The sequence below is a fragment of the Galeopterus variegatus genome, unplaced genomic scaffold, assembly GCF_000696425.1.
Source record: "Galeopterus variegatus unplaced genomic scaffold, G_variegatus-3.0.2 Scaffold552, whole genome shotgun sequence".
NCBI lineage: Eukaryota > Metazoa > Chordata > Mammalia > Dermoptera > Cynocephalidae > Galeopterus > Galeopterus variegatus.
Genome location: NW_007726663.1, coordinates 536,157 through 561,676, shown reverse-complemented (window position 1 = coordinate 561,676; position 25,520 = coordinate 536,157). Strand labels below are relative to the sequence as shown.

The 25,520-nt window shown below is 38.4% G+C and overlaps 1 protein-coding gene across 1 annotated transcript in view; it reads left to right on the top strand.

The window, feature by feature from the left end:
* Nucleotides 1-6,774: 6,774 nt before the first annotated feature.
* DKK2 (dickkopf WNT signaling pathway inhibitor 2) overlaps nt 6,775-25,520 on the top strand; it is a 94,709-nt gene continuing 75,963 nt past the window's right edge. Inside the window, exon 1 of the mRNA XM_008570005.1 lies at nt 6,775-7,299. Coding sequence (XP_008568227.1) covers nt 7,078-7,299 — 222 coding nt within the window. The 5' untranslated portion in view covers nt 6,775-7,077. The remainder of the gene's footprint in view (nt 7,300-25,520) is intronic.

Below are 25,520 nucleotides of genomic sequence, written 5' to 3'. Positions count from 1 at the left end.
CCATATTCAGAGATAAGTTTGTCAAAGAGGTCATTAAATAAAAACGAAGTCTTTAGGGTAGACCCTAATGTAATACGACTTGTGTCCTTATAAGAAGAGGAATTTGGACACAGACCAAGGGACAATTAGGTGAGGATACAGTGAGAAGGGGGCCATCTGAAAACCAAGGAGAAAGGTCTCAGAAGAAACCACACCTGTCAACACCTTGATCTTGGACTTTTAGACTCCAGAATGATGAGGAAATAAACTTTTGTGGTTTAAGCCACCAAGTCTGTAGTATTTTGTTATGGTAGCCTTAGAAACCTAATACACCTTCTTTATAGCAGAAGGCCTTTTTAAGTTCTCTGCTATACGATCACTTAGTCTCAAGAATTTTACTATATTAGGCAAAGCTGGAATGTATGTAATAATATACTCCTATTTTTGGTGTTATTTGTAGCACTTTACCAAGTGACTTATCTGGCTCCTTCTGAGGAGTCAGGGTTGGGCCCTACTGCAAGGATACAGAGGCCCCTGCAATTTCTTATGATGGATTTCCCTTTTCTTATGTGCACTCCACATTGTTGCCATAACCGGCATCTGTAACTACAAATGGGGACCCACTGTGCTGCAAACTACTCTTTTGCTCAGTATTATTTTAATATTGGACTGTACATTCATTGTTTTAAAGGTATAAACTGTGGGATACAAATAAAAAATGATACATGTAAAGTATTTAACACACCTGACACATAGTAAGCATTCAATATATTTTATTATTATTATTTTGATTATTGCTATATATTCCAAGCCAGTTATCTATAAAATTCCTTAAAACTGATAGAAGTTTAGTATCTTGACTTTTTTATACACCAAACTGTTTTTCAGCTTAGGTATTTTAACCTATTCCTACAGTACCAAAAAGTAAGATCTATTACAAAATGATCGTCTGAAGATAAACTAAACACATTTTTTATTTTGATACCAAGCCTAGTTATGTTTCAAACATAGATTTTGAGTTGCCACTTGGGAACCTATTTTCTTATTTTTTGCAAATAGTTGTACCATTATTTTTCAATCTATAACACAATTTATTTTATTTGTGGTATGAGTATAGTTAAAATTTTTTCCATATCTTTAACTAATCAGGAACAAACATATTGTACCATGACTGGATTAGCTACCCTGCCCTTCCATTTTTTAATATTCCCTACTTCAAATGACCAAATCACTTTTGAATAAACTGCCAAATTTTGAATAGTTTTCCCATTTGAGTAATGTTTGTCTTGGAAATAATCCTTAATAATAACAGGGTAGAAATCAATCCATCCTGTTGTTGGCAGGTTGAACCTTCACAGAGTATTTTTCCCAACTCACTGTGGCTTCTAAATCTGAACAGTTAAACAGTTAATTAAAACCAACCAACCAACAAACACAATCCTCCCCCAAATAAAAACAATAACCGAAACAAACATTTAAAAATTAACGTTGCTGGATCTTTCTCCTCTGAGGTCTTATCCAAAATACTACAGCTCTTAACTTCCTTGAGAGATCTTTACAGAACCCTAGAGATCTAAAGAACAGAGTCTGGAAACCACTGGTCCAGATTATCTAAAATTTGTTTGTTTTGTTGCTCATCAAGATGTTATTTCTTGCACTTGAATCTCATTCAAGAATTAAACATATTTCCCTTTCACTGCCAAGTATTACTTGGTACTTCAGTATTGTTTCCAAAGATGAATCTTGAAACAGTCTGCCAGAACTCAGCAGTAAGAAGTCGGCCACCAAGAAGGATTTGCAGGGTATAGAACCAATGGAAATTGTGTATCCATAAAGGGAAGAATTTGGTATTAAAAATTTAGAGATTGTTTCTAATTTGAACTTCACCTATGATTACTTCCATACACAAGAATCAGTTTATCTGCCTGAGTTTCAGATTATGTTATTTGCATTTTTTGAATTAGTTGGGTTCAGGCTCAAGGGGAAATATTTGCTCAATAATTCTCTCATTTAGGTAGCAGGTAAAGTATCGAGAAGAATGACTGATTTGTCAAGGTTCCGAAGACAAGCCATTGGCTGAGCAATTACTATGTTTCTGATTGATTTACTGTGAAATCCCCTGAACCATTTCATGTGTGCATGTTTGTGTCAAGCACAGCTAGTGACCCAAATGTAAGGGACAATGTCTTTTCTCATTAGCTGGTCCTGCTGTCCATGAGATCAAGGCAGAATAGAGTTAACAACTGAAACTAACAGAGGGGTTAGATAAGAAATATAATTTCTCATATATGGTATAAGAATTATTCCTATCAAGGAACACAAAAGATTTTCACAGCCAGTGCTAGATTATATTTGTTGCAAATAATTTAAAATGTAATTGACAGCAACACATGATACTGTTGTCCTTTATGCAGGGTGAGAAACATAAAATTCTTACGTGATAAGATCCAAAGTATGAGTACTACTAGGCTACAGAAACAGGTAGCTTGGTTTACTATAGAGAAGGAAACTCACATAATCTTATTTTCCAGTTCCTTAACATCCATCTAGATCATGAAGGTCTCTCATGTCCATTCTTTGGTGCAAGATGATTTGGGGTCTTATAAAACATACCTAAAAGTAATTTCCCTTCACAAATTTGCCATAATACACTACTTCTGTTCTTACTACCCTAAACTGGTCATCACTAGGGTCATTTCTTTGGGTTCAACCACAAATGTACAACCACTGTTTCTATGTACATTAGTAAGATGTACATGTAAATTCCGAGGAAAGGAAAGTACTCTGGAGGGTATTTTTAATCTGTTTTATTCCCATTAGACTCGAGCCATCTTGCAAATATCCTGTGAGAGACTGAACTCTGAGACTGGCAGAATTCAGTAGTAGGTGAGAATAGAGGAAGGCTCACAGCAGCAACTCCTGAGACGGGCTAGAGGCACACTGTGTCATCAGGGACTTGCACTTAATGAATGTACAGTGAACGCACTGAGCAACTGATAAATAGACTATTTTAGAAAGCAGTCACTAATGCAGGAAAAGAGAGAATGGGATGAAAAATAGTAAGTTTTGGTAAACAAGAATAAGGTGACAAATTGTACATTTAACTTGCCTTTGAGAGTTAAGTGTTCAGAAGTATCCAGGATCCAGTAGTAACTGGTGAGAAAGTTGTGGCTTTTCTATGCAACGTGGCTTCACAACTAGAAGAGCAGAGAGGATGGAATGTATTTCCAAAGGAAAAAAGTGTACACAGAGGAACTTTCTTCTGTATAAAGAGGGCCCTATCATTACTTCTGTTCAGCCTTGTTTTTATACATTTACTCTCTAATTATGTTATTGCAAATGGCATAAAAAAATCTAAATCTATTTTTTCAAGTAAAATATAGGATTGTGTCTTTATACTGAAGAAAACACACAAGGAAAAACTCATATGGGGTTATGACAGTAATCCAAAGGATTATGTTTATTTGCAGTTAGTTGATTTTGTGTATGCATATCTACCTGTCTACATATGGGTTTTATGCATCTGTTTCTGTCAAACAATTTTACAGAAAACATTTGGGTCATGAATAAAATTAGTTTTTGCCTCTTTTTTAGCCTAAGGTATAGTTGTGTATGTTTTAGCATTTAATTCCATATGCATGATTTTGTTTTATATGAGAAAATGTTTGTGCAAGTAAATTTCATGTGAACTTTGATTTTAACTATATTTGTAAAAGTTTCCTTTTGGAGCTTGTGGAGTGTTGCATTAGCCTCTGAGATAATCTTTTATTATGGTACTCAAAGCTGAGGGGTTTCTTGAGAATAACCATACTGATCTTGACATGACTTTTCTGTTTAGCAGTACATGTAAAAAGAGTTAGGCCTCAATATGTGGAACATTATTTTGGATGGAGGTAAGGAAAGAGGGAAGTAACAGAAATAGGCAAAACATCTTTAAATTTTCTCTTGGTTCATTTGAGTTCGTTCTTTAACTTATGGTCAAAGTCTACACCCTTCCAAGTGAACGTAGAGTGATTCGTTGCCTACATATGAATATTTAGCTATATCTTGACTTTTCCTTTTGTTCTAAAATACTCTTCAAAAATATTCAAACCAGAAGATTCCTAACTTAATTTTCTCCATTTCTGTAATATTTCCTGATTGGCAAATCAGAATGAAGGCAAAATATAAGCTCTGAATCCCCCATACTTTTTCACAGAGTAGGGGTCATTTTCCTTGCCTTCCTCTAGTGCCTATAATACCTCCCTTATTCTTACAAACTTAAAAATTAATTCCTGGGTGTGTACGTGCACACACACATGTATGTGTATGTATATTTGAATGTGTATACATGTATGTGTGTATATAGACATATGTGTATATATATATGTAAAACTTTACATATATATATATATATACATATCATGGTAAGAACATTTAACATGATATCTACCCTTCTAAAAGTTTTTAAGTGTATGGTACATTATTGTTGACTATATGAAGGATGTTTTACAAAAGATCTCTAGAGCTTATTTATGCCCATTGATATAGTAACTCCCCATTCTACCTTCCCCCCAGCCCCTGGTCACCCCCATTCCACTCTTTGATTCTATGAATTTGACTATTTTAGATACCTTATATAAGTGGAATCATGCAGTATTTGTCTTTCTTTGACTGACTTAATTCACTTAGCATGATGTCCTCAAGGGTCATCCATGTGTTATTCCTAGGCATATTTTTAAAAAGTAAAAAACAAACAAAATACCGTTAAAATGTGAAAATCTCTAACCTAAGGCAATCCAAAGATAAGAAAACATGCCACAGGGTTTATCAAGTTTTAATCCCTGTTTGCTTGTATGTTAAAAAAGCAAAGCAAAGCAAAACAAAACAAAACTTTCTGAAAATGGAAGAATTCCAGGGCAGAAAGACTCATAAATAGGTCAGGAAAGAAATAGGCAAAACTGGAGCTGTCTGAGAGAGACCATCTCTAAATCCACACTTCAAGTCTCAGCGTAGTCTGGGGGAAAATAAAGGGACCCTAACATTGTCACTTAGCGACATGTTAACATTCGTGCTCCTGGACATGCTGGTGTGTGCCAAGATCAAGTGTGAAAGCTGAGGAACCCAGGTCCGCAAATTCTGAAGCGCACGCTGCGGGCATTCTCTCCTCGCTGCCAGCCTCACCGTCTAACTCCTAGTTGTGTCTCTGTAGCTCGGTTTCTCTGCTCCGGGACGTTAGTGCCTGCAAACATGTTTGCAACAACTTTCGAAAAACCCCTACACTGCTTTGGAAGCCTTGGCTCTTGACGGCCAAACCTCACTAAGCCTAGCGCTTGCCGGGACGGCTCGTGTCCTGCCATGCTTCCGCACCTCGCACAGCGGCTGACACTGGCGCCCCCAAGTGCCGCGCACCCGCGCGTCCCAGTCCCTCGCCAAGCAGCCTTCGACCTTCGCAGAAGAGGACCGGACCTGGGAAGTCTCCGGGATGACAAGAAAGGCTTCCCTTGGAATTCCCAGGGGCTAGGAGGCAGGAAACCAAGGAAAGCAGGACCTCAGAGGCTCCCTGCCCCCATTCAGTTCGTTCCTGTCTGGGATTTTCTCTTCGCAAAGAGGACAGTTGCCTGGCACTGTATAAGATGCCCAATCAAGCTGTAAGGTCCAAACCTTGGAGCGTACCCGGGGCACCCTCTTCCTCCCAATCCCTCAGAGACATAGACATATGCTATGTGTGTGGCGAGGTCAGGAGTGGAGAAGGATGAGACTGGAAAGATCCAAACGCCTCCGGAGGGAGAGAAGAGGCTCATCTCTTTCCCTCTTTGGTCCTCCTCACCCTCATTCTAAAAGCCCATCCTGATCCATTAGGCACCCCAGGCGCACTTCTATGGCACAGCCTCACACACTCACTGGGAGGCACAGACTAAAACCAAACTTGAACGCACCCAGAACACGATATTAGATATTACGCTCGCTTCTCTAAAGTTTGTGTAGGGCTTTTCCAGCGCTCGTCGTGAAGTCAGGGGCTGAGGATGGGTTGGAGAACCTGAGCAAGGGTGATGGCGGTCACGACGCCTGTTGGCAGCTTGCCCCTCTCTATGTCTACATTTGCCCTCCGCCTGTTCCCAAAGGCCCCTCCACTCACTGTGAGATATTAGGAGCCCCAATGTTCTTCTGAGGGGTGAATCCCATTTTTCCAATCGTTGTGGCATGGAGGAGTGGGAGGGTGAGGAGGGGGAGAATCAGGAGGGGACGCTGCGGAAAGAACAGCAGCGGGGGAAGGAAAGAGGGGGCGGGGGCGTGGGGGTGAGAGAAACGTTTTCACTCTTTGTCACTCTTGAATTGGGGGCGGAGGAAAAAAAAACCCCACTGTTGGAAGCTATAAAAAGCAAAGAGGGCGGGGGGAGAGAGCAGAGCGAGAGCGGGAGATCGCGCCGAGCGCAAGTCCGCTCCCCGGGCATCGCGGCGACGCTGGCCGCGGTCGCTCGTCCCGTGTGAACCAGGGAACAACGCTTCGGGGCGACTGGGAGTGCGCGCGAGGGGGACCTCGGCTCGCCTGAGATATCGAGGGTCCAGTCCGCGGGCGGTTCCTGATCCCCCTTTACAGAGCCTGCTAACCTTCAAAAGGAGGGTTTGTGTCCTGCAAAGGTTGAGACATAAAGGGTAGGAAAAGAGAGGAGAGAAAAGCAGCTGAGGCCGAAGCAGAAGGAACTGGTGCGGACCTCCCGAGTCAGTTACGAGGAGGATTGAACCGCGGAGATCCGAGCGGGAACACGGCGGTGCGGGGCAAGGAGCAACGCAAGCGGTGCGACCCGCCGGCCTGGGTCTTCTCGCACCCCGGTGACGCCTCCTCGGCGAGAAGGCGCCTAGCCTTTGATTGCTTCCAGTTACTGCAGAACTTCCTGCCCTGGTGGAGAAGCGCGTCTCGCTTGGGTCGCGCTCCCTCCTGGCCTGAGGCGTGAGACTGAGTTCACAGGTCCTGGGACCCCGAGCCAGGAAGGGTTGAGGGAGCAGAGTCTGCGAGCCTCCGCGGCCCGAGTGAGGGGTTTCGTGTTGGGATCCTCTCCCCCCTTGCACTAGCACCCCTCCAGGCTTCGCGCCTCCCTGGGGACCCCTCGCTGGGAGATGGCCGCGTTGATGCGGGGCAAGGATTCGTCCCGTTGCCTGCTCCTACTGGCCGCGGTGCTGATGGTGGAGAGCTCACAGCTCGGCAGCTCGCGGGCCAAACTCAACTCCATCAAGTCCTCTCTGGGCGGGGAGATGCCTGCCCAGGCCTCCAATCGATCTGCGGGCATATACCAAGGACTGGCTTTCGGCGGCAGTAAGAAGGGCAAAAACCTGGGGCAGGTAGGAAAACCCCCCAAACACACTCTTCAGCCAGGAGAGGTAGGGACCAGCGCTCTCACGCGTGCCCTTTGTCGTTACTCCCGGCAACGTTCCAGCGCTGCCTCAGGTGTAGCGCGCACAGCCGCTGGGGAGGGGCTCCTGAAGCCGGGTCTGCACGGGCGGGGGCGTCAGGGTGGCTGCTGCTCTGCACTGCACGGAGTGGGCGGGTTAGAATTCTGTCTCACCTGTGCTTTGGGACTTTGGCACATACCAAGATCTAGATTGTTCCCGTGAGGAAAGTGGCCAGAATGGTCGTTACATTTAGAACGGTGATGCAGCTTACGTGAATAGCAGCTGATACATAGCAACTATTACGTGTCAGGCACTGTTCTAAACGTTTTACAGGTTCACTCATTAAATCTTCACTTCTCGATATGCCAGGAGCTGTTGCTTTCCCATTCTACGAATGAAGTAATTGAGGCACAAGAGATCTGCAATTTGCCCAAGGCACACAGCTAGTATAAGTGGTAGAGCGGGATGTCGGTATTGACAGTCTGAGTCCAGGTCCTGGGCGCTAAACCAGACCTGGTTTATATGTTCATTTTACAATGCGGAGAGGGATTTTACCCCTTTCCAGGTTGTTCTTCCCTCCCCAACCACTTTCTCACTTCAAAGAACTAAGGTCACGGTCAGAAAACAACTCCAGTAGACGCGCATTTCTCACTCATGTAGAATCGTAAATAAATCATCCGGGAGGAAGCAAAATAATGAAGTGACAATGACAGCGTCTTACGCGCCAGCGGTATAGCAAGGACGCCGGAGGCGTTTTTGCGAAAGGCAATTTTCCGCTGCGTCTCCGTCAGACAGATTGACAGTCACTTGCGAACAGTTACACAAATAGACGCTGAGACAAGGGCGCGCACACTAGGCACCAGCTGTGGCCAGCGCGCAGCGGCCAGGAGAGGGGGCTCTGTGGGCACTGGGAATCAGGACAGCTCCCCCTTCTGCTCCTTTTGTGGGAAGCCAAAACCGAAAGTCAGTTTGCCAAACGCACACGCACCTCGCACAGCACAATTGTTATCCCCAGGCGGTGGCCCATGCCCTACAGATCAGCGTTTCCTTGTGTCCTCAGAGGGGATCGCTGCTGCGGATCTGTGCGCTGTGTCCTGCGCCGCCCCTGCCCACAGCGCAGGCGGCAGGGTGAATGTTGACAGCGAGGGCCAGTCCTGGATGGATGGCGAGGGAAGACTCGGGCCGAGGCTGGCCCCCTACCGCCCTCTCACGGGGACGGTTTTACTAGTTTTGCAGTTCTAGAATGCTTCCCAGAGCTTTGAAATGTCAAACGTTTCAGCTATCCTCTCAAAGGATTACAAAGTCTGCAGTCACAGGATTTTTTTAAAGGTCTCAAGGAAACTACATACATACACTTACATACATAAATAACCATTGCACGTCCTCACACAAGGACACTTACCTTTGCTTACGTGCCCATTCTCACTACCCTTTCCTCTCCTGGACCCCTGACATTTTCAATAGCAATGGACTTAAGGGCCCTTAGAGGTTAATCAGTAGATGGGGCATGGGTTAGAAAGAATGGATACTCTCAACCCAAATCATAGGACTTGTCTAATGCTACTGACTTCAAATTCCATGTTATTAGCTTAATGTGCAGTTCCGCTAAGGACAGGGGGACGGACCCAGTGATCTTTTGAGGTTCCTTTTGATTCTAATCCATGTATATTCCGGGAGTTTCTGTAGAGTGCTTTTTGTCTCTGTCACCCCATCGGTCTCTAACACCTGATGTTCCTCTGTCAAATTATCCGTTACGTAAGCACTGTCACTCGCCATGGCAGCACACAGAGTGGACTGAGGAATCCATCCCAGGCCCTTTATGTTTTGATGATATATCTCTATATAAACAGGTATAAAATATGTATGCATATTTTGCTATCCCTCCCAATACCTATTTAATTATGCTTCTTGAAGCATTTGCAAGTATACGTGTGTCTTCTCAAATTGAGTATTTACTTATTTTACAAATGAGTTGAGTTTCTAATGTGCCCTCCATAACTTAGCGTTTTTATGGAATTTATTTTATTATTCTTACTTAGCTGTAACAACAGATCCTTAAATTGGACGTTTGGTTTGTGAGGAAATTGTAACATATCAGAGATAACGGTAAAACAGAACAAAACGTTAGGTTGAATAGCAGAATAGCTGATAAATGGGAAGATTATATTTCGTATATTCAGCCTTCTCACTTGTCTAGCCGATAAAATTGTATACCGTTATGAAGAAAGATAGAGAAAAATCTCTCTCCTTAGAAGTAGAAAAAGGAATTCTTTGGATATTTATGGGTCTCTTTATTGTCTTTGTTCCACTAGTTATGTGGTTGCCAAAATTCTTAGTATTCTTATTTTCGGAAATGGAATGGAAATTAGAAAGACTATTCAACAGGAAAGATGTCACTTCTTTTTAGTATAGAGAAACACTTGAGTTGAAATGTAGCTGGGCTAAATTTTCATCTATCATAGTAACAAATTATGATTGAGAAGATTGAAAGTAAAGTATCAGCTGATCAATTCTATAGTGTTAGCCTGAGGCCTAGTAAGTTTGACCGCGCCCTTCCGCCCTTTATCCTTGAGTGACGATGTTGAAATAAATGCCTTTCAGGGATACAGAAAGAAGAAACTGTGGAATGCAACTCCAAGTAGACAGATTAGAAACTTAATTTTTGCTCTTCTTTTTCGTAAATGGAAATTGAACAATTGTCTGTTTTAATTTTTCAGGATAATTAAAATAAAAATTTTTATTGCCATTGCAGAAGATATTATTGAAGAAATTTAATAGTTCATTAATCTACAAGAGTGAAAATGAGACTTAAGGGGCTCCAAGGTTTTCTTGATTCACTGTAGCCTGATTTCATATGAGAAAGGTTCTTACTTATCGAAGTTTTGTTCTGTAGGCAAGGTGGATTATTTGAAGAATTACTCCTAGGAAATGTGCCCTTAAATTTTAGAAAAGATTTATAGGGCCCAGGAAAAAAACATACTGTCCTCCAGAGGTGTTAGAGTTCTCATTTTTAGGTTTGCTTTCAAAAACGCAGCTTTGAGTTCTGATGGAAACTTACATACAATTAGGAATGGTAGTATTCAGGTGATTGATACAAATTAGCAAACTTGTACAACAGATTAGCTGAATTTATACAACAGATATTTGCTATGTTATTTACAATGTTTTAATTTGACTTCCCATTTACACCTATTGCTAATAGGTTTTTAAAGGTAGTTCATATATATGTAGTAAATCAAGTTGTAGGATGGTTACTGTTATGTATATAAATACTAATATATTTCAATATTTTTGTATTTCAATTCCTGAAAAGACTATTTCAAATATTTTACATCAAAAGTAATTTCAAACAAAATCTTTAATGTCATGTGTATAAATATATTTTGATTAAGAACACCATCACTCCTGGAGTTTGAGGTATTGACTTTTACAATCCACCTTCAAAACAAATTTTTTAAGAAACCCAAGCATTTAAAAAATCAATTTGCCTTTGCAATTCACAATGTTTTGTGTGTGAATGAAAAATTTTTGAATTTGTGCTTGTAATTACTTCTTTTAGTCTTTACTCCTTGATCTGTCTTTTTGAGACTAGCAGATGAGTTTAATTTAAATGCAATGCTATAGCATTTTGAATTTTTAAAAGTGATCAATAGAACAATGACAAATAATTATACTTCAAATGTAGATAAGCTTCCTGGCATATTTCTCTAAAAAGAAGCTGAAACTGGTTTAATATAAATTCAGATTCTATGATTTTCTAATATAACTTGGACACTTGAAGGTCAGCGGTTTGCATGAAGTTATGATGTGAGAAACAAATTCTTGAAATGCATGGAAACAGAAGCTTGAGGGAGTTGGCTAGAGAGCACTGATACTTGTAGATTACATTTTCTTTTTTAAAAATGCTGCATTTATTTGCATGCAGGAACATTCATGAAAGTGCTCACTGAAATAAAATATATACTCTATTTTCTGTAGGTGATCTCTTCACTGTCTGAAATTATCCACGACTTTCTTTTTTTAACCCATCCCAACTTATCCCTGCTATCCTGTTTGGTCATCAGCTGACGCTAAACATAATCGGGGAAGCAAATCATTATTAAGATTAAACTTTCCAAAATAATTTAAAAGATTTTGAAACAATCTACATTAATGTTCCTTTTCTTTCACTGCGAACCACAGAGAATTGATAGTTGATAAAAAGTGGAAATTTACCTCATCAATAGCAAGAAAAGTATTTTAATGATTAAGTATGTGCATACATCATTTTATTTCTGTGCTAGAATTGGGAGAGCAAGAGGACAAAGCTACTTAAATTCACTCCAGCTGTGACTCTTACCCTGACATAGTCTTCAGTATTCGCTTCCGATACAAACTTTTGCCTCTTCTCTTCCTTCCCAGGATGTTTCAAATCTTACGGTTTTTAAAGTAGGTAAGGCCATGTCATAGAAGAGTAACTGGTATATTCTGTTTTAGGAGAATATTGGTGCTTCCTCTTGTTTTCCCTACACACAATTATTTTAAATGAACATTAAAATAATCTGTTAAATTTTAGAGGAAATTTATAATACTTAAAGTACATGGAAGGATAGGTATTATTTGTTAATCTTACTTTTCCACGAACTTTTTGAAGTACCCTCATGTTTACCATTTTAGACTCACTCTCTTACTAGCTGTTCATTCTTTGGTATTGAGGTAACATTAAAATGAATTACAATCTTATTTTTGCCTGTAACATTAAAATGAATTACAATTTTATTTTTGCCTGTGGCCCGTTAGAGTTGTTTTATTTCATTATAGCTCTAGTCATATAAAAAGGAGAAAAACCTGCTTGTAGTTATTTATCTGATCATTGAGAAGATTTGTAATGTTTGTGTCTGAGCCTCTTACTGAGTCCTTTTTAGAAAATCTGAATCAAAAATCAAAAAGAAATATGATTAATAGTGATTAATAGGTTGATTTTTTGGATTGTGTAGCATTGCTTTAAGATTGCATAGAAAGATTAAATATGAAATGTATAGTGAAAATTTAGTGTTGCTATTTAAGGTCAGCAGAAGTCTATTTTCTTTTCCTCTTGTCTACTCTTGCTAAGAACTACAGCAGAATGACATTTTTCTCTTTTTTTTTTTTTTTTTTTTGTCTTATTTTTCCGTGTCCGGCAACGGATTGCAACCCTCAGTGTTGCCCCCGTACCGCCTCCTAAGCGGCGCACTATCCAGTGCGCCACTGGGCCGGCCCGACATTTTTCTCTAATTGTTGCTTTTGTTAGGACAAATATGAACCATTCATTCAAACAAAGAGGTCAATTGATACAAAATATAGGTGTTTTTTTTTTTTTTTGGATAGGAAGAACATCTGTCCACAGGAAGAAAAGTCACCACCCAAATATTTTAAATACTGGCTTCCCAGTGAGTCTCTCATGCTTACAACTTTGGGTCACTGTCCACTTAAGGTTCAAACCAATGATGTGAAGGCCACAGATCATGCAAATATCTCATCAGATGTCCTTCTGGCAAGCTTATCCCATAAATTCTTTCCCTTGGAATGGTAAATTGAATCCAAGAAAACTTTAAGGCAGGGAGATTTCAATGTCCTATTTAAATTGTTGTGTTTAACAAGTAATTAGTTTATGTAGCACTAAAAACAGAATTGCCATTCCAACACTTATTTCACAACTGCTGAACTTGTACAACAGGTATTTGTGGGATCTTAATACTAGTTTAGATTTATCTATATGCTCCTATAAAGCTTCGCAACTACACCAATTGTCGGGTTACAGCAATAGCTATGCTAAAACCAAAACGTTTCATTATTTTAGTTATACTAAATTTCCATCTGTATTGTCAGGGCTAGGGCTCAAACCCTTCACACCCATTGTAAAGGCTGGGTCACCAGACCCCTCACACGCAGGTCCACGCTAGGTAATTGAGAAAGATTCTAGGAGCCATTGGCAGATGACACGAGCTCAGTCTGCAGCAGTAGCAGTGGCCGTGGCCTCTCAGGGCATTCCGGGGGCATTGGCAGCAACGGATTGAAGCAACAGCCTCCAGCAGCAGTAGCAGCATCCTGGGTGTGGGGGTCCTGTGGATCAGAGCCGTTCATTCTTTATATTTAAGTCTTTATATTTAAGTCCATAACCCAGGACACCTGGGTGCACATGCACAATTACATTAGACAATAACAAAGGAACACCTGGGCACACGTGCATATTTACATCAAATGCTTGGGAAGATTCTGAACATCTGAGGGGCCCTGACCATTTTCCTATATTTTCTCCACAGGTCCAGATAATAAATGCGGAAATAAAATGAGCAAAAGCACAAAAAATAGCAAACTCTAAAAAAGTCTTACTCTTCTCTCCGTGGTCAAATAAAAGGGAAAATGTAAATCAGACATCCTTTTAAATATTTTACAGTGTCTAATTGGTTGATTTTATTAATGTATTATAATTTGGCATACAGAATAGCTTAAATTGAAATGTTTTATAATCATGCAATTATCTGTCCTTACTCTGTCTAAAAGAAACAAAAAAGTACATAAAATGGCAAACAAATTAAAGCATCACAGTTAAGAAAAGTGACTTCTCAAAGTGGCACTGTCCAAAAATTTTCTAAGAGATATTAGCTCTCATTATGCTTTATCATGTAGAAGAATCTTTTTTCTTCTGGAGGATGGAAGAAGTCAGTCATCTTCAGACATATTATTTACCTAAAATGGCTTGCAAGTACTTGTGACACACATTAAATTATAGTTAGGGGTACCATTAATTGATTATTCACTCTGTGCCAGGCACGGCTCCAAATGCTTCACTTGCATTAATTCCTTTGAAGCAAAGTCCTAGTATTATCCTTATTTTTATAAATGATGAAATATTTGATAAATGATAAAAAAAATTAATTTTCCAGAGACACAGAGAGGTGATGCAATTTTTATAAGTCACACAGCAGTAAGTAGAAAAAGCTGAAGTCCAAACCTAAGCAATCCAATGTTAGAATCCATAAACTTGACCACCAGGCTATGCTGTTACAATATGCTAACCTTACTCTGAATTTAAAAGGGAACATGACTTTCCTTTTACTCTTTCCTCTTGTATTTTCTAATGACATGGGTATAATCCTAGCTTCATTAAAAGCCACAACAAAACCCAAACCCTCTATTTCTGCCAGCTGCTACTTTGAGCAGCTCAAAATATGTTAGTACTTCCTGGATATAAAGGCAGGCACCATAGCAGTACATTATTTTTATCTTCTTCTACTTGCCTCCCTACTACGGAACTTCACTGTTATCAAGAAACACACACACACACACACACACACACACACACACACACACACACACACACTCTTCTACTCTTTCCCATTAAATTATGATGCTGCCTTAAGTCATAAGGGATACTGTTGTATAAACCCTATTTTCACTTTTTTTCTCATGCCAACAACCACCCACTCCCCTGTATCCATCTCCCTGAATCTGAGTGCCACATGTGCCCATGGAGAGCAGCAAGGCATGGATCTTCTCAGTGGCTTCTCTCTGATGGCTTCTAGTTGGTTCAGCTGGCATTCCTTACACCCTGATCAGACAGGGAAAAACACCTAGGTTTAGAGCCTGCTATTGCTTTTCCTTTCTCCTTACCTTTGACCCCTCCCAGCTGCCTTCCAGAGACTCAGACCACCTGTATTGGCATCACAGCACTGCAGTTTCCTGAGAGGTTCTAAATTTCAACTGACCATTAACAGCTGAACATCTTCGGAAAAGTCACTTAGTCTCTCTAGTCCTATATATATGTATATTTATAAAACAGGGATAAAAATAACAACATAATAAGCAACCATAATGGTAACAATACTTAATTTATTGGCAATAGTGAGGATCACATGAGATAACATGAATGAAAAATGTTGAAGAGGGAATGCACTTAGTTATTGTGCTGATGACATTATTACTAGTGCCATTATAGACATAAGTCAAGTCAAGTGCCTGTACACCCAATAACAAGTGGCTGCTTCATCTTCCCCACCAGATTGGGCAGGGGTGACTAAACTAACACATATGATGTACAGGGAGGAAACAAATCAACTCAATGACACTAAGGCTAAGAATTGTAAAACAAAACAAGACAAAATAAACATACACACACATGTTGTCACATTTCTTGTACTGAATGTTAACATTAAGAGGAATGGTAAATCAGTGTTGTCTTGCAGAAAATAAGCAAACTAACACATAATTGAGTAATTGGTGAAGTTTTGGAAAGAACACAGAAGCAAGGGTGTCTCAGACATTGAAAATACATCCAGGAAGTGAAGACCCTAGCAACCAAGGCAATCAATACCAGTTATTTAACCACAGGAACCAAAACAATTGAATGACATGTTAGAGCCCACTGCCAACAGCATTAATTTCATATTCTCTAAAGTAAGATAGCTCCTGCAAAGGCAGGACTGTTGACACTTTCCGTATAGTGCATGGGCCTGGCTAGCTTGCTGGGAATGTGGAGGGCCTACAACCCTCTTTGAGTGTTAGCTGTCTCTTCTAGGAGGACTCAGAAATTAGGGGCTCATTATTTCCACCCCATTCTCTTTATTTTTTTTTAAATTTTGAGTTATTTTTTATGATTCAGGTATGTTATAAATATTTTAATAATGTTAAATTGAGAGTAAAATTCATCTCATGGAAATATGTGATAAATATCTCTTAACATTGAAACAGCTTGCCAGTAAGTGTTTCTGTCTGGTAACAAATCAAAAAACTTTATCCAGATAGGAAGGTACAAGGAAAAATTATGACTTAAAATCACTTGAAATTAGTTACATTCAAATAATAGTTTTTATTTACTCATTCTAATTTCATTTCATCTTAACACTTTGAAGTGTAGCTCAATAGGATTGTGTTAGTCTCTTGAAATCCAAAGTCTTTTTCAGTAACCATCCTCTGTGCACTATAGTCTGTCATCTGTTCCTTGTACCTAGTTTATTCCTTTACTTTAATATTATGCTATTTTTGTTTATTCTGTAGCTCATTTCTCTTTATTTTCTTTACTGATTCCTCTACAACTACCTGCCTATACTTGTGGGCATTTCCTCAGGCTCTCTCCACGGTCATCTTTTCTTTCTGTTCTACTTTCTCTTTCAGTGAAGTGATATTTTATGTCTAACCTCAAATTGTCAGGAGTCAGGCAACCAAGTCTTTATTATAACTTTTCAAAGCTACCAAAAAAAGGCTGTAAACTACTGCAGGCTATCAGAATCAAATCCGATTGTCCCTAATTCTTCCCATGCTCTGATCTGTTTCATCACTCACTGGTGATGAAGGAAAGTTGTGTTGGTTCTTATCAAGACAGGTGCGTTTTGTTTCTTTAACCCTACTTATTTGAATGCTTGGGGTTTAAATTGCCTTAAATTTTTTTTTCTATGGTGGACCTGTTGTTACAGAGATGTGTCTGATTAGAATGTGCACATAGCTATGATTTATGCTCATATTTAAAAAAATATTTATTTTTATAACTTGAATTATGTAACTAAAGAACTTTTTTTTGCTATTTGTTATTTTGTAAATGATCATTTGTTAATTTTCAGTTTGAAAAACCTCCTTAACATTTACTTTCAACTTGATAGAATCTTTAAAAAGTGATTGAATATTTAATACCTAAGAGAATTATTTTAATGTCCTTAACTATTATTATTCAAGATCCTTTATAAAAAGAACCAAGAAAACTTTTTATTACCTAAAAGTTTTAAGAACTTATACAAAAAAATAAAATAGGTAGACCTGAGAGGCACATTGGAAATCATCTAATTAAACTCATTCATTTCACACATGAGGGAACCAGACTGGGACATGTTTCATGATCTGCCCTATGTACCACAGATAGTGCCTGTGACAAAGGAATTCTCACTGGAAACTGGACCCTCTGACTTCTAATACAAGCCTTTCAAATAATGAAAAGCAATGCTTTCTGTAAATCTACAAGTACAAAACTCAGGGGAAGAATTAAATTCAGTTGTCTTGAGTTGATTAAAAGGCTGGTAGGAGGTAAATTATATGTAGAGCTTTCTTTCAGCTCTAAATTTGTGTATGTCAAAATGTATTATCAAAGATTACAATGTCATGATGACGACTGTGTCAGTAGGTTTTAAACGAGACTAATGAAAAGAAGTGGCTTTGACTGTACTGTCCTTGCTCACTTTTTTAGTCCTGATACTTTAATGACGTGGTTAGCGGGAGGCCTGGCTGGAGAGTCTGCCCTGGAATGGCAGGAGCACACAAGCAAAGAGCTGGAATCAACGGCGGGCTGCCGAACGCAGATCGCTTGACTTCTGTCCAAGCATCGTCTAGGGTGGAGGCCAATGGCTTTAAAAATTTTCTGACAGAGAAAAAAATATATCTTACATTGTGATCCAGTATACATGCCCCCCCCCAACATGCATAGTCCTAAAAAAAAAAAAAAAGTTTCAGGAATAAATGCTCTTATGATGGGTAATGCAGTATGATATTTTAAGATTTTAGTCCTTTCCTTTTGTTGCGCTCTGTGCTATTCTATTGTTCTGTTTTTTAAAAATTTTTTATTAATGCTGGTCATGACTCACTAAATTGATTGATCAAAACCTGTGGGTTGAATGCCACTGATCCATTAAACTACAGCCCTTGTCCTGCAGGGAACTTGGGGCACCATGTTTGGAGATTGGCTGTATTCCAGGGAGATGCTGTCTCAGTCAGTCCCAGTGAGGGGTGTCAGAGGCAGGCAGGTCTTCATGGAGAGAACATCCACCTCCTCAGAACTCTCCCACTTTCCCTGCACACTACCTGTCAGCCTCTGGCCTCGACGTGGTGTGCCTCTTTGCCTCGGGTTGTGCTTAACCTCCTCCTCTCTCTTCATTCCCAGCAGTAAATGAGCAATAACTAGGGGACACTTGATATTTTGATGTTTCAGTCATGTGTAATCTGATTCTGTTATCCCACATTAGTATTGTTCCCTCTGGGTACATGCCATGTGTGCCATCATACTTTATTTCTAAGAACATGCTGTTGAAGATGTTTACAATTTCTACATGGGACAGCAGGCAAATCTGAAAGAACACTGGATATAGATCCAGAAGAAGACCCTGCTAGCCTGCTTTTTATGCTGGATCTCAAAGAAATCATCTAACACTTTTAAGCTAAGTTTTCTCATCAGTAAATTGGTTGTCATAATAGCAGTGTCTTTTTCTATCTCTTTGCAAACTATAAAACATTGCTTATTTATATTAACATTGCTAGAGGTTGCTTTATGAAAAACAAACTTAAGACATTTTCACCCTGAACTTATGAAGGGCAAATTTGAATGAGACAGTTAGAATCAACCTAAGGATAATTTATGACTCTGGAATCATGAATTCAGTTTCTATTTTGACAGATCACTTTTATGTTTGTTTTTAAACATAGAGATTGAAAGTAGAAGGTGTTTTTTTTTCTCTTGCCTTTTTGTTTTGATTTTCTTGGATTTCTTCAAAAATTTCAGTACGAATGGTATACTTTCACATTTCTGATGAAAACTTAGTTTTTTATTCTCACAGGCTACAAACAACTCTCTTCTCTTCTGTTAGAACATCCTGCCTATGATATACAAGAAGAGCCCTATGCCTTTTTATCTTATCATGCCTGATAAGTGCTACTGCTTATATATTTTTAAATATGTCTTGGAAAGGAATGATAAGGGTCTCAATAATAGAAATCAATGTATTCTTAAGGTTCTGAAGCTAAACTTCAGTCGCATGTTTAGGACATCTTATATGTTACAGGGTTCAGAATGGACAAAGTTCAGAGAAACTGCCAATTGTAAAGCCAAATTGTATTGACATGAAACCACATGGACTGGGACAGAGGAAATATATCTTGTCAAAAACTTTTCAAACAAGAAAGCAGATATTTTCCTTAAAATATTTTGTACAAAATCACACTATTGTATTGCTAAGCAGGCATTTCCTATCAAAGTAATAACTCCAATTTTCATGTTACATGCATAGGAATATCAGAGTGGTAAATATAGTGAACATATATGTTCATTATAGGGTAAAAACTGTGTTTAGAGAACCAGTGTGATTCTTTTTAAATTATTATTGACAGATTATTTTTTAGGGAACTTTTAGGTTTAGAGAAAAATTTCACTGAAAATTACCATAAACTCCCTCACCTCCTCCCTTCCCCAGTTTCCCCTATTATTGGCAACTTGCATTTGTGTTAAAGTTGTTACAATTAATGAGCCAATATTGATACATTATTATTAACTAAAGTTCATAGTTTACATTAGGGTTCACTCTTTGTGTTGTGTATTCTATAGATTTTGACAAACATAATGTTGTATCCACCATTATAGTACCATACAGAATAGTTTCACTGCCCTAAATAGCCTCTGTGTACCACCTATTCATACCTCCCTCCCTCCTAATGCCTAGTAACTGCTGATCTTTTTATTGTCTCTGTAGTTTTGCCTTATCCAGGATGTCACCTTTTCAGATTGGCTTCTTTCACTTAGCAATATGGATTTAAGGTTTCCCCATGTCTTTTCATGGTAATTCTTTTTTTAAGCTAAAATTGTTTTCTAAAATAAATGAATAGCCCTAATTTGGCTAGCTCTGAGTATAATTTTTGACTTCCAGTTTCCTTGGTGTATGAGAAAAAGTAATAAATTTTGTAAGCATGATCATTACTCTTTGATAAAATGAAGAAAACTCGATGAGTATAGTCTATGGAACAACTGCAAAGTTTGAGACCGTAGTGGCAAAAAGTAAGGCAAAGAATTATTAGCTATTGATTATATGATTAGGTTCTTGGGAAAACGTCTATATATCCATCTTCTCAGGAGTTACAGCCATTTAAGTATCTGACAGGAAACTCAAATGGAACACATTCTGAAACTAAACACATTATTTCTGTTAAACTTGCTTTTCCTTTTAGATTCCATATAAGGGTCATTAGTGTCACCACCCAACCATTTGTCCAAGGTAGAGACGAACCTAGGCTTCCTACTATTCCTCCTCCAAGGCAATTACTCTGATTTATAGGATTTTTACTTCTTCTCTAATATTGATCCCTTTTGCTGATTTATTTTTACCCCAATAGTCATTGCCTTAATGGAGACCATTATTAACTCTCAGTAGAGTTTACAATGTTGTAAAAGTTTTGTACTTCTCCAAAACGTTATCTACACTACTTCTTTAATTTTCTAATGTGAAAATGAGATCAGTCTTTTCTCCACCTACGTTCATTTCTAGAGCATAAATTGTAAACTTCTCAACGTGGCATAGAATGTCATTGGTTATCTTGTTTCTCTCTACTTTGTCCCTTAAACCACACAGTTCATGAGTAGCAGAGCTGGGATTTAAAGCCAAGCAGTTTTACTTGGGTCTATACACCCACTAATCACTATGCCATGCTGCCTCATGTAAGTTGAAGGCCACAGAAACCAGCTAGAGACCTCTTATTGGTACATTTCAGAATTTAAGTGTGACTCAAATTCTTCAGGTAAGTTAGTCAACTTGCTAATTGCTTACTTCTTATTTATATGAAATGTTATGACCACAGTCAACAAACATTCCTAGATGCATATCATATGTTGGATCCTTGTTATATGTAGCAATAAAAACAAATGTAACGTATGTGAGAAATCCAATTAAAATTTTAAGATTGAAAGAGGCTCCCAGAAGTTGTCCAGTTTATTCTTCTATTTCCAATAAAGTAGTGGAGATGGACAACTTGATGGGTTTTCCTTTTTAATAAAGATTTTTAAAGGTGAATACTTGTATTGCATCTCTTAATTATCTAGATGACTTTAATTATGTTAAGAATGGAAACATTCTGCTTTCTGCTGTAAGTGATATGTGAATAAAACAAAGCTGAATATCAATCGCCATGCAAAACCCCGTCCTCATTAAAATGTAATAAAGTTATTGTAGTCATTCTTCACAGATTACAATCAGGTTCCCTTTATAGACTGTCAGGCTGACCTGTACAAGTAAGACTATCTCCATAAACAGTTATTAAAAAGTCTGATGGTCCTGGGAATTGTGATGATAATGTAAAGAAGTGATGTCTGCCTTTTATTTTCCAAACATTTTAGAAAGAATCAAAGTTTGACTTTTTTTTCCTCTGTAAATGTCTCGTTGCCCCCCAAGGAAGTCTGATCCTAATTTTGTTATTTACAAAACACTAAAACATTAGTGGGAAGAGGCAGGCTAACAAGGAATTAGAAGTATGGGGAGAAATAACAAAGATGGAGCGTAGGAATCAGCAGTGACCTCCGCGAGGATTGGGGGAGGGGGTGTCAAGGACAGTGGGCAAGAACTTACTACAGGCAGGGCAGAGGGACAGAGTATGTGCTAAAATGATCAGAGAAAGAAGTTTGATAAGTAAGGACGCAAATTTAAAATATCGTCATAGATTTTTTTTTTTAAATAGCACACTCAAACATTATTTTTCCAAATTAGTCCCTGCAGAAAACTCATTCCTTTGATAGTGTCATGTAGACCTTTCTTTTGAAATTAACTTCAGAAGTAGTTTACATGTTTATTTTAAGCCATAACTTTATGGCCATAAACAATGTTATACACATTGATTAACATACCTCATTCAAAATATTTGGCTCTAAATGGCTTTTTGTTGTTTTCATAAGCCAAATATCCCACTGAAGTTGAGGATGTAAAAGAAATGGCTATAATTTCTGAAAATAATTACGAAAAGTTCCAAAAAACATTATGAGTCAAGGAGTCAGTTTTGTGATTATAATTATAAATCTTTCAATGTTGATTGTTTTAAGGTTGGGTTTATAAATCTTAAAATTTTAAAAAAATCTGTAATATTGTCTTGTAATCAGGTTTTCTCTATTGGAAGAACCCAGTTAGAATTTAAGTAACCTGGTTACTGTTTCTGAGAGAATCACAGTGTTTCAGAAGTAGTTAATGAATGCAGGCCAGCAGTATGTTCCCCACCCAAAACCCATTCTTTTTCAGAAAAAGGAGATGGGAACAAATCATACTCAGTGCAATTCCCCAGAGTCCAGTCTGATGACACATGTCACTTCACGTGTGACTTGTTAGTTAAAATTCATGCACTGAGACAAAAAATATCTGTCAAAAGTAATTTTCTTTTATGAGTTCGATTGTTTTAGACTTCACATATAAGTGAGAACATGCGGTATTTGTCTTTTTGTGACTGGCTTCATTTAATTATTTTAAATTGTATTCATAAATCATAACATCACTTTGTACTCCATAACTTTATGCAATTATAAATTGTCTATTTACAGTTAAAAAAAATTCTTTTTTAAATGCAAACATATCCTATTAGAATTGCACAGAAAATGCTAAACTTCTTTACTTAGTAAAAATGTTTTTGCAACTGTTTAAATTAGTTTCTTTGGAAATCCTTGTAAATTTCTTTGTTTGCCTCTTTGCCCTGCTGCTATCTTCCCAACACTATTCAGAAGGAAATGGCTTTTTAACAAGAAAAATCCTCTTGCAATTACATTTCCAAGGGGGTCCTGGCCACAGCAGCTGCAACACATTGCAGCTGAATTTTAGTCTGTGTTGGTTCCTATTGTTAAAAGCACAAGTTACCAATACTCAGGTCTTATGCCACAGCCATCCCAATGATTGGATAAATTGGATTGGAGTGTGTACTATAATTTTCTTGTTAGAAAATACAGGCTTTCAACACTAAAGAGAAACTGTATTTGATGGCCTGGAACTTACAAAATTAAGTATAAACCTGGTTCTTAGTAGAAATAGCCAACCTCACGAGTAATTCTGTTTTTTTAAAAAATTCCACATTTAGGAGAGTCAGAATCCAACTGGAGAGGATGCCCTGATGGTGAGACCAAAGTGTTCTGGATTTTCAAGGACAATTTGAAATATCTTAGAAAACCAAGAAAGAGTAGCCAGAGCAATGACTGATTTCAAATCCATGCTATCAGATTTTAGATTTTCGCACTCAGTGAAGTGCCAATAGCAATCATCGTAGTGAGATTTAGGATATGGATTTGAAGGAATGGTATTCTGCAGTTAAGGTGCATGGAAAGAAAAGGAAGATCATAAGTGACAGCTATTTGTGACTCAATCACAGTCATAAAAAGGCTGACCTCCAAAACATAGTCATTGCTTATTCATAGATAATACAATCAGACATTAAACGTGGTATTAAACATGGTATTAGACATTAAATGTTTTCAGTATATTCCTAGTAATATTCTACATCCAGCGTTAGTGTGGCTGGATATTTGAGCAATACATAGTGTCTTGCTTTTAGAAGATTGGGACAGCTAACATTTGTTGAGCATTTACTTTATGTCAGGGATTTGATGTTATCTCACTTAATCTTCTCAATACCTCATAAGCTTCTGTCATGTGCAGAACACTCAGTGAATATATGAGGGAAGAAGTCAGGTGGAAAGAATATGCTAGAAAAGTGATCATGTAGGCTAAGAACAAATAACATTTGGGATTGGTGTCCTGTGGTGGCTCAGCTTCAAACTCAGAATTATTTGATTACAGTTTTAATATAGGATAGTTTTAACTTGCTGAGTAGAGAAGGGAGACCACCTAAGTTTTGTTTTTTGTTTTTGTTTTTGTAAAAGTGAATGAGATTGTTTTCTCCGTATTAGGGTTTTATTTTGTATTGTTTTAGGAGGTTAACAACATTACAGAAACTGTGCCCATAAACTCTAAAACATAACATTGTTAAATTTCTTGTCTTCTCATCCCTGATAAGGAATGCAAAATTACCATAATCTTCAAGGGGAGCAGGTTGTAAATCTTTGTTAAAAGCAAATAAAAACAAAAAACATCAACAACAATATATAACATTTAAAATACTTGATAATTACTAATAGTTACAGAAAGATAGCAGATTGCTAAGCAAACAAGTACTTAAAGATAGTTCTTGGGAAATTCAGTTCCCCAAATTGCAAAGAAGTGTTAGTTTATATTTTCCTAAATAGCAGATTTAGTGAGGGGGGGGAAAAAGGCAGTTAATCCTAGTTGTTCAATACAGTCTGGGTTGTCTACCATGTTTTCTCTGACCCGATTTTCATTGATCAGAAAGTCAAAGTGTGGGCCAAATGTTTCATTATGTTTTTGAGGGGCTTAGGGAAGAGAGATATTCCCTTGCTAGTCTGAGTGTTGCAAACTCAGCAACAGGAACATAGAGCATTTTTGGAATGTGCACATGCTTAACACCTGGAATTTTCTGAGAATTATAGTCATACTTCATCAGTCACCAGAATGAAAAGCCAAGTGCCTGATCTGAAGGAGAACTTCTGAGGCAATTCTTCTGGAGCTAGCAATATACCCTACTTGTCATCTCTCAGACATAAGCCTTTAATCCCCTCTTCCTAAAATTGTTTATTTTAAAATGTGAGAAAGGCTAAGGATGTTACAGCCGAGCTGTGAGCTTTCTCTTTTAAGAATCCCATTCTTCAAACCCATCTTCAGCAATGAAACTGGCATTTCATGTGCTGAGCAGATGGTGTTCTGCAGCTCTGGCCAGCCCATATGTGCAGCTGGGCTGATCTGGCACACAGGTGTCCTGATTTGGACCTTCTTGAAATTCTGACACCACCGTCTCCCCCATTGGGATATATGACTTGGCTATTCTATTTTCCACTGACAACAGATATACCGGCCTAACAATAACAGCTCCTACTAAGGTGATAACATAACCCTCTGACTCAGACTGAGCTGGGACCGAGGGTGTATGGTGTGTTCGAAGAGCCAACTTTTTGGTTTTGATTTCCTCTTTTATATTGCATAATGCCATTCATATCTCCTCCCTTCACCCCTCAGAATTTTGGGTACTTCTCAGAAGGGTGGGAATGTTTCACTGAGGGAAAAAATGCTGCAGTGATCAAACAACAAATAAGCAGAGCTAAAAATAGTAGTGAAATGGGTGGCTTTTCTAATCATTGGAAAGTATGGAGCAACCACATCCCCAAGTTAAGTAGTGTTCAGGGGTTTAAAAATGAGAAACACTAGACAAATTCATTACATTTTTCATAGCATTTGACAAAAACTACTGTGAAAGTAAAAAGGGATTTCAAAAATGTAGGCAACAAAGAAGAAATTTAGTTGCTGCTCCTTCTGTATAATCTTTTACATAATCATTTTGGTCTCACTAAAAATATTTCTCTGTGCAGAGCCCAG